Source organism: Callionymus lyra, chromosome 5, assembly GCF_982586985.1.
Source record: "Callionymus lyra chromosome 5, fCalLyr1.hap1.1, whole genome shotgun sequence".
NCBI classification, from domain to species: domain Eukaryota; kingdom Metazoa; phylum Chordata; class Actinopteri; order Syngnathiformes; family Callionymidae; genus Callionymus; species Callionymus lyra.
The window spans coordinates 14,392,395-14,402,545 of NC_141822.1; the positions used below are offsets into that span (position 1 = coordinate 14,392,395).

Here is a 10,151-nt window from a genome sequence, read left to right on the forward strand (position 1 = left end):
TTGTCCCAGCTCTCAAGGGCAAAACACCACTTCCCTGGTCAAAATATTGACTGGCATTAGCTAATTTGTATCCAGCATGTACTGAAAACAATTAATTCCAACCACTTATACAACTAGACACTAGTAGTCTATTAGATGGTCGCAGCTAAAGGCTACTTTAGCTTTTGATTTTCGTTTTTGTTTGTTATTTTCACCATAATTCAAAGCACTTTATACTATTTTTTTTAATCCTATCACTTGTGTTTCACTGCCTGAGCAATAAAGACTCTTGAATCTTGAATAGTCGGCAAAGGTCAAGGATGGTAGATTTCAGGTTCTATCTGGACCACGATGTTGTGCAATCATCTCTGGCCTCTGTGTTACTCAGGTATGCACATGGACAAACAGCAGTGACCCTCTTAAAGTATACAGTATGTATACAAGAACTACCTGAGCACCTTCAAGCACACACCGCCCCCCCTCCTCCTTCTTCCACCCTTCTCTTCTCTTTCCTCTGCATCCAGAAGGAGTGATATCTGCTCTCTGCCCTCTACCAGGAGACGGTGTGAGCGAGCTGCGAGACATCAGACAGAAGCACTGTTAAAAATACATGTATACCAGCGCTCATCATTTATTGATGCTCTCTTCCTGCCTTTATGTTTATGAGGTGAGAGGCCTCCCTGTGGCTCTGCTCACTGACCCCTGGGCTCCGGTCCAGGAGTCCAAGAAATTGGCTTTTCCCAGTAATTTAGCCCACTTTCCAAGTGCATCCGTCCAACCTATACGTAAGAATGTCCACAAAAAAGCTTTTTTGTTAAATATGCACTTTATTATCGATCCGGTTAAAGAAACTACAGTCAACAAGCCTGAGTCTTAATGAAGGGAATTCATCAAGTTGCCGTCCGGCTCACGGATGAATAACTTTAGGATTTCATCGGAGAAAAAAAAGAAGCAGAAACGTGTCCTCCGACCATCTTTGGGCCATTTTCTTAGATGTCTTTGTCTGGAAGTCACGGGCAAATCAGGTTGAGATTTACTCATTGCTGGATGTTGTTGTCTGGTCCCAGAGGCATTTCCCGGGCCGGCCGGCTGCTGGAGGTCAGGGCCTCGGGGTGTTCCGTTTTTTTTTTTTCTCTCTCTCTCTCTGGCTGTGTTGTTTGGCAGGCTATTGAGAGCGGATGGCGAGCACTGAGGCCGAACAACAAGGTATTGATTGAATAATCTTTGTCATCTGACGCGGACGCGGTTGACAACGACCCCCTGCAGCGAGAAACACACATTTCCTCCCGTGTCAGGGATAAGTGGGGTACTTGGTGTGTCCATGATATGTTTACTTTGTGTGAATTAGGATCTCGATGAGTCATGTCTCAATCGATGAAAAACAAATGTCAAAAGATTTTTTTTAAGCAAGTCTTAAGTAACCAGGTATTTATTATTATTCTTGTTTATTTGTTTGGATTTCAATGAATTACAAAAGACAATTTTAAGAGGGTACTTAACGTCAATTAATATATATATATATATATATGAATTATTTTTTTTAATTCCATTAACACTTTTGAAAATGTTTATTAAATACATTTCCTCATGCTTTACAATAGCCAAATTATTCATCTTGGATTCTTAGAAAAATAATAAAAAGTTGGTGTCTACTATACATGAGTAATTATTACATATAATTCATTAATCAAATATATATATATTGTCAAATTTAGCAACCTTTTAAGGTAGAATATATTAGAAAATGTTGAATTATTGTTTACATTTGATGCTAGCTGATTTAGATTCATTGTTGTATCTATAAATACTTTGTCTAAATGTACTTTTATCGAAGTATTTCTGCTCGAGCTCAACACTTTTGGGTGCTTAAAAAATAAGGGCAGCTCAAAGTTGTAATATTTTTTGTTATTAAAGTGTGAAAATTGTGTATTTTTATTCTGGCTGAGAAAGTCATGCTTACCATTATCTTGAATTAGAATCGAATTACATCTTAAACACTTTACAAAAGTTTGTTTTCTGAATTAATAATGTTATTTATCACTCGTTTTCAGATTCAGTCTTTTTATTTAGTTGCGACTTGATAGAAAAAATCTTCCAGGTCTCCATGTCAAAGTGAGCCGCGCCAGGCCTTCCTCTGCCTCCCCGGGCTTCCCTCGCTGCTCTCCCGCCTCCTCCTCCCTCCAACACCCTCGCTGTGATGCTGCGGGAAAAGCTTTCATTATTTGCTTTAGATTGGGATGTCAATCCCTGCACCCCTGACCCGACGTGTAGTTCTCCCCTCGTCATATTGTGGAAATGATTAGCGGGGTTATCGCCCCTCAACTCCGGGGACCCTCCACCCTCCAGGCGAGGAGCGGGTGTCTGACCGCGAGGTGCCCGCGCCGCCTCCACCCTTCCCCGGCTACACCAATGACGCCTGCACCGGCTCCCGTGTAAACCTCATACATTTCCACCCACTTTTTGTTTCGCGATAAAGAAATCATTTAATTCGATTTATTGCTGCTTTATCTTAAAAATCCAAAATAATCATTTTTTTTTTTAATAGTTTAAAGTTAATTGGAGCCATAAACGCAGTTAATCTTGCTTAAAAATAGTTTAAAATGTATTTAAGATTGCGATAAAAAAATATCATATTCAGAGTTTCTTTATTTAAATTGCGAATCCTGTGAGTTTAATCCCCCCCGTTTTTTTTGTTCCTTTTGTGTGTGTAGTTGTGTGAGTCTACCGGGAGCTCACTGGGACTCTATCCGCACTTCATTAACCCTGAGCTGGGGACAATCCTTGGGAAGAGCCGGGGGATTTACCAGCATCCATTCTCATGCAAAAGCAAGAGGGTTGTTCCCCTGAAAAAAAAAAAAGCAGCTCTGGTTGTTACACGAATCGGTCACGGAACCTCGTGATGGGACTGTAATGATCTTAGAACGAGTTGTGTTTGATTTCACTTCAGTCCACCTTCTGTATATTTAATGTCATTTCACGCGTCATAAACGCGACAGTTATCAGCCCGTCAGTCTGATATTTCAGGGCAGGGTCACCCCCCCCCCCCCCCCTTTTTTTACTCCCACCCCTCCCACCCCCAATAACAGGTGCCATGCGTGGACGACAGCAGGGGGAGCCCACTATCAAACCCATTATCGACTTTCAATTAAAAACTATTAAAGTCTTTTGTCTCATCGTTAACATCCTCCTGTCCGTCGTCTTGAACTCTTTTAACCCTCAGGAGAAAGAGGACGTTACTATGGTGGTGTGTGTGTGTGTGTGTGTGTGAGGAGGGGGTGACGCTGGTGGTACCGCTGACCAGCTGTCCCCCCGGCCCACGGTTCGCTCCAGCCCGGTCAACAGCTGTTGGAACCGTTTGGCACCGGAGCGAACCACCAGCACCCTGGAGCAAAAGCAGAGGGATGGAAACAATCAATTTCCAAAATGGGATCATTTAGGGCACTTAAACAATCGCGCGCATGACATTAATATTTCATCTCCTGCATTGTTTATGGAAAAGAGCCGGAGATGCTGCTGTTAATTTAAGAAAGTGCGAATAATAAAGGAAGGGGGTGTAGGAGGTGTTTTTTCAACTTTGGAACGGATGCCTTCTGTTTTTTTTCGACCCCCCTCCCTCTCCTCTCTCCCCTCTTTTAAACACATTAACATGGATGTTTGATGGTTGACCATGTGTGTGATCCTCCAATATATTACAATATTCAACGCAGATATTAGAGTAAAATTCATGGAAGACATTCGCTTAACTTTAGGAAAACAAGTCCTGAAACAGAATATAAATGTTTAGAGCAAAAGTTTCCTGTACGATCGATTCTCATATTAAATAGTCAGTTATTGTGGTAGTTGTTGTGATATTATTAAATAAACTGACCTTTAAACTACAATTAAAGCTGAAGAATACACGGATACTCGTATAAATTTGAATTGTTACATGATTTCCCTTCTAAAATACCTGATTATATTTAAATTCCCTTTTATTATTATAATTGTAATTGTAATTGTTATAATAATGACCATTACTTTTATTAATATTAATAATCAATGTTACTATTGATATAATGTTTGAGGAAATGAATTTATCAATAAAAAAATATTTGAAACATGAATCATAATCGCACCCTTGGTTTGTATAACCACGTGTGATCATTTAACGAGTGACTTAAAACTCTTTGAAATCCCAAAAGTTCATGACAATAAAATAGGTTTGTAGCCATTTTTTGCTCGCATCGACATGTTCCAACTGCATTAAAATTAGTTCAAATATAATATTTATATCTGTATAAAATAGTATATTTTTTAAAATATGTAATTCAAATAATATCATCGAAAAACGAAAAGATTTTAGTTTAGTGACAATAAAAATAATAACTATTATGTATCCGTTTCAAACCATCCAAATCACACAGTGTATACTGAAAGACTTTTATTTTCCACATTTATAAAAGTATTTCTCTTTTACATCAAATCCCACGTTTAACTATCCCGCAGGTTCTGGATTCCAACTTCCAAAAAAGATTGGAAGAAGAAGAAAAAAATAAATGGGGAAAAAAATAAAATAAATTGCGATCCAAGAAATAACCGAGAACGACTCCACAAGTTGAATATCTTGCAGTACACATGTTGACCCAAAAAATACAACAGTGAAGTGCACAGAACATCAGCAGGTTTTGGGTTCGCGTCCCATCAAAAATGTTTGACCCTTTTTACTTGAAGGAAAAAAAATGACTACTGTCACGAGATACGTGGGCCTTGTTGCTGTTTTGATCATCTGCTCGTCTAGAAATGTGAATCTGGATCACTTTGGTGTGGGGGGGGAGAAAAAACTCGCTCGAGGATCAAAGAAATAAACTCAAAAGGCCGTTTGCCTTTTCGTTAAATGTCTTTTTTGAATAAAATGCAAAATATTCTTATTTACAGTTGATCTTCTCTTCAGTCAAATCAATGTACACCAAAAAAAAAATCCCTTTGGATGATCTTTTATATTTCAGCACGTGGAATGTTCATTTACACATCGATCACTAATAATAATTAAATATATCCAGAATTTATGTCTTATCACATGGAGGTCGGTATGTACAAAAAAAAAAACGAGGTCTTGGCATTGAGTTGTGGGTAAAAAGATAAAAAATACTGCACCTGCGTTGAAATAAATACATAACTTAAAATATTCCATGTATTTCTGACAAATAAATTAATAATAAATACAGTTCGTGTCACTCGCAACGTCTTTTAAAATGTTCTTTCATTTGTCCTTTTTTTTTTTTCCAAGAGTCCAAGCTCGAGGGTCCCAGATCGAGGGGTCCCAGCTCACCGCTGCTGGCCCGGCCTGGACAACATGGGGGGCAGAGGCGGCGGGGGCGGGGGCTCGCTGCCCCCCTGTAGACCGTGCAGGAGGATCCGTGGCACCAGCGGTCTCTGTAGGGCCGGCGGTGGCGCCGAGGGCCCCCGGTACAAGTAGAGGGCCGCCCCCGGGTCCAGATTCGAGACCAGGCTCTGCGGGTAGAAGTACGGCGAGGGGAACATCCTCTGCAGCGCCGAGTAGTTCCCAGCCTCCGCCAAGAGTTCCAGTCCCACCGCGGTCTGCCTCTTCCACTTCGTTCTGTGCGCGAACACAACAAGAGTTACGGTTAAAAAAAACAAACAAACAAAAATGGCTCTGATGAGTGATTTTTGACAGAAATCATGAAGCTCACACTTTCACAGCCAAAACTGACGCAGGTGAATAATTCATCACGCAGATAATTGAGTGGATATAGTGGCGTGCGTGTGAATTATTGATCACGCACACATGCAATCATGTATTATTCACGGGCCAAAGTGTTGTTTTTATTTTTATTTATGTCGTTTAGATGCCCGAGAGTCGGAGCCGCGGATGAAAACACGAGTACGACACGAAGCCGAGGACTCGGGTTTCATGCACTTTTTTTTTTTTGAGACGCGCGAACACTGCCGGAGACAAGTGGCTCGGGTGATGACGAGGTGATGACGTCAGCGACGACTACACACACTAATTACACTTAAAACAATAATAATTATAATCCCTGTCATTAAGCAGCCATTTAAAAAATATGTATCACTTAATAATTTTTCAATAAAAATTCGATTTTTTTCTTCTACATTAATTAATTTACATGACTTCGTATTTGTATTCGGAATTATTTTGCTGTTAAAAACTGTAGAAAAATAGGTTTTTGTTCAGGTTGCATCTCGTTTTTTATTTATTTATTAATTTATGTTGAGAAAACATCATCTGCATCTTATTTTACTCGCCACTGTCAAACGTATATGATGTGACACGACGTTTGACCATCATTTTAATTAGATTATTTAATTTTTAACTATATTTATTAATTTAAAAAAAATAAGAAGAACATGTGTATATGAATCACATAAAATAAGTTCCCTTCATAATATTAATCTTCCTTTTTTATCTTCGCCTGCATTAACAATTTTATTATGATTATTATGATTATTATTATGATACGTTTTATGATAATTATTATGATTATTATTATTATGATTTTTACATGGTCTCACCTGCGGTTCTGGTACCAGGTCTTCACCTGGGTGTCGGTGAGGTTGAGGGAGGCCGCCAGCTCCATGCGGTCCTGCACGCTCAGGTACTTCTGCCTCTCGAAGCTCCTCTCCAGCTGGGCCAGCTGGTGGTCCGTGAAGGCCGTCCTGGCCTTCCTGGGCTTCTTCAGCCGGACCTGCGGACTGTCTCTGCTGCTGGAGATCTCCCGGTCCCCCTCTTCCTTCACTGCAACATCAGAGGGTCCTGGAGGTTAGTTATTTGTGATAGAAATGTATCTCAAATATAATTCTGACACTTCACTTGACACCTTCATATATAGTCTTGATATAGAAGCTGACGTGGAGATAAATCCCCCTTTTTTTTAAGAAAAACTGGTGCTTGAAAAGCCAATATTGACTCTTCAGGACTTGAAGTCGTAAACTCGGGGGGCTTTAGAGTCACTTTGATATTAATTGTTATGAGTAAAAAGATCTGTCTTGTCTTTGGTGTCACGTCAGGGCGAGCGTCGACACACACACACACACACACTTTCACATTTTCATTTTTTTTTTCTCCAGAAGAAAGTCAAGATGAGTTGGGGAGGGAGGAGGAGGAGGGGGTCGGAGCGAGGGTCGTGCGGTAGTTCGAGCACCATAATCCGCCTAATTGAGCCACGAGGGAAAGGACCGAAGCCTTTCAACCGCGACCGCAGCGACTTCACAGCAGCTGGAAAATCAAGCCACGTCATTTCATCTGGTTATTAGAGACAAACGCGTGACATCACATCCGCGCCCCAAATATGAGAGGAGGCGGCGTGTTCGGGGAAGAAGAAAAAAAAAAAATCAAAGCAGCCGCGCCTGATCACCGTGGGGCCCCGTGGATCCTCCGGATCAATCAAAGCGTCGATCAGCGCTTCCTTTTCCGCACACGCAGTCGTTTTCACGCGCACATGCACGCAAAAAAGACAGACCCTCGCGAGTAAATGTGTCGGATATATAAACGTTGTAATATTTCGGCCTTAAATAAGATTTTAAATATGTATTTTTATTCATATTATTGTCCTCTATGTATAGCTTCATAAACAATTAAAATAAATGTAATGAATCACAAAGATCCTCGAGTTCCCTCTTACACACATTTATCTTCACTATTATATACATTATCACGATTATTATTATTAATTGTTATTATTATTATTATTATTATTATTATTATTATTATTATTATTATTTATATTTATAGTATTTTATATATTAATTTAAATATTGAAAGTAAATGTATTATTTTTGCCAAAGAAGAATAATCGTTTTAAGGTCTACATTTGAGAATATATAAAATATCAATATAGTTTTCTATATACTTAAAGATAATATTGTTACAGACGCACAATTGAACGCATCAGATTTCTAACGTACAATTATAAGGATTTTCTTTTCTAATATATAAATACGTTTTTAATCAAAATACTCTTGGTACAGTATTTTATGTATTATATTTCATAATGTTATTTAGGATAATAAATACTGTGTAAGTGTTTGTTCGTATTAAGTGTTCATCGCTTTTATTTAAATCATGAAGCCTACATTATCGACGTAGTTTTGTAGATCCATTTTTTTTACGTTTCAAATACCATTAAATAAAGCTCACTAATAAGTTACAGCAGACACGCTCCATGTTAGTACGTGTTCTCTCATATATTCGCGTTGCGTGTCTTGTTTTTATTTCACCTGCTGTATCTTCTAATATATAATAGTTGACGTGTGATTTTCTATATGTAACACTCAAATATTAGAGAAGGCGAGGATTATACTTGTCGTTTATTGTAAACATAGTTTTGTAATTTAAAATGATATCGTTGGAAATGCCTTTATTTTATTCTAAATACATATATATTTTTTAATAAGTAAAAAGAAACAACTAAATACGTATCTATGATATTAATCAACTATTGTAATTGACTGTAATCTGGAACAACACAACTTATATATTAATTAATAACGAATTTTCCTCAATATTTTGGTTATTAAATACATTTTGTTTAAGAATAATACACTTGTTCGAAAATAAGCACATTTTAATTAAATTGACGACGACGGATCTGTTGGTGAAAACTGATGTTTTCTATGTGAATCATTTCATTAATAAAGTGTGTCTCACACATTTAAAATATTGACAACATTATCTTCTTTAAAATAATTTCCCTATAATGGTTTCTCGTGCTGTTCTGGGCCCTTTCTGTGGTTACCTTTGTACTCGCTGTCCGACGAGGAGTTGCTGTGGATCTTGTCCATAAAGTCCTCGGCGATCTTGGCCGCCAGCCGACCCGCCTCCTGCGTGGGCTGCCCGTTGCTGGAGTAAGGGGCGCAGGCGGCCAGAGGTTTACAGTCCGCCAGGATGTCTCGGATGAGGAAGGACGAGGTGACGGTCCTCTGCTGGGAGCCCGCGGAGATCTGCTGCAGGTGCGGCGGCAGGAGCCCGTGACCCCCTTGTCGCTGGACCACCTCGTCCACCACCACGCACTCCCGCCGCGGGGACGGCGGCGACGAGCAGCCGCTCTCGGCGTCGGACCTCGGGCTGAACTCCAGCGGGGACCGGCACTCCCCCGCGAGACTGTCCCCCTTGGACAGCGGGCTGCCCGGCCGGTGGGACAGCAGCGAGTCGATCCCAAAGCTGGACCCGTTGGCGGACGCCTCCATGATCTGTGTGGAGGCCTCTCAAACTAACATCTGGTTCAAGTTTTGGAAGAGGAAAAGTTTGGCTCTTTCTTTTTTTTTTTAGGAACGTAGGGATGTCATCCGGGTTCTCTCGGAGCCAAGAAACTCTCCAAACGGATCCGAGTCAAAGCGCCCCCAAAATCCCCGTCAGTGGTCGATGGTTTAAAACCTCCCACTTGTCTCGAAAGAGGAGGATTTAAAAAAAAAAGAAAAGAAAAGAAAGCGTGTTCAGCACCACGGACAGCTCTCAGTGACCATCACGCGTCCTTCTTCCACGGAGTGGGTGATCACGCAGTCGCAGGGAGGAGGAGAGGAAGAGCGAGGATGAAGAGCTAAACTGGGTTAAATAGTCAAAAAAAAAAGAGAGAAGGGAATGTGCGGGATCGTGGAGTGGGAGGGATCCAGCAAGTGTGAATTGAACTTGAGGGAAAAAAAAGTCAGCAGCTTGCTTTTTAACCGAGTCCTCGTCCACGTGAGTCCCTAGTGACGCGCCGTCATTGGCTGGAAGTGGACCTCCCCACACGCCCACTCCTCACCCCCACTCCACCTCCCCCCCCCCTTACTAATATATATTTATATATATATATATATAACTATATAAATATATATAAGAGACACAGAGGATTCATCAGGAGACTCGGATCCAAATGTTTACAGGCAATTTTCACACTGTTTGCTTTCATTACATCATTGATGAGGCTGATAATGGGCTGCTTATGTGCGAGCATCCTCCCTCCCTTCCTCCCCCCCCCCCCCCTCCCTCACTCCTCCCCCTCACCCTCACCCACTCCTCCTCACATCCCTGGACAACTTTACAAATCAACATTTAAGGTTGTTTTAAAACCTGTTTTTTTTTTTTCTTACGATCTAATCAGAGCCATTTGTCAGGATTTCAACGAGATTTTTTCTCTCCTTTTATCATGTTTACGTCTGAATTATTTAATAGT

At 40.4% G+C, this 10,151-nt stretch overlaps 1 protein-coding gene across 1 annotated transcript; it reads right to left on the reverse strand.

Annotated features, from left to right (window-relative positions):
• Positions 1–4,355: 4,355 nt before the first annotated feature.
• barhl1b (BarH like homeobox 1b) lies at positions 4,356–9,584 on the reverse strand. The gene is made up of 3 exons (XM_087791065.1): positions 8,736–9,584; positions 6,514–6,736; positions 4,356–5,575 (listed from the first exon to the last, which is right to left on the reverse strand). The coding sequence occupies exons 1-3, from the start codon at positions 9,184–9,186 to the stop codon at positions 5,284–5,286; spliced, it is 966 nt and encodes a 321-aa protein (XP_087647191.1). The 5' UTR covers positions 9,187–9,584; the 3' UTR covers positions 4,356–5,283.
• Between the last annotated feature and the right edge of the window lie 567 nt (positions 9,585–10,151).

Excerpts from the sequence above, each read along its gene's own strand:
- barhl1b (XM_087791065.1), bottom strand. The coding sequence starts at position 9,186 with ATGGAGGCGTCCGCCAACGGGTCCAGCTTTGGGATCGACTCGCTGCTG. Across the intron at positions 6,737-8,735 it reads GTCGGACAGCGAGTACAAAG|TGAAGGAAGAGGGGGACCGG; the intron begins GTAACCACAGAA and ends CTGATGTTGCAG. Across the intron at positions 5,576-6,513 it reads ACCTGGTACCAGAACCGCAG|AACGAAGTGGAAGAGGCAGA; the intron begins GTGAGACCATGT and ends GTTCGCGCACAG.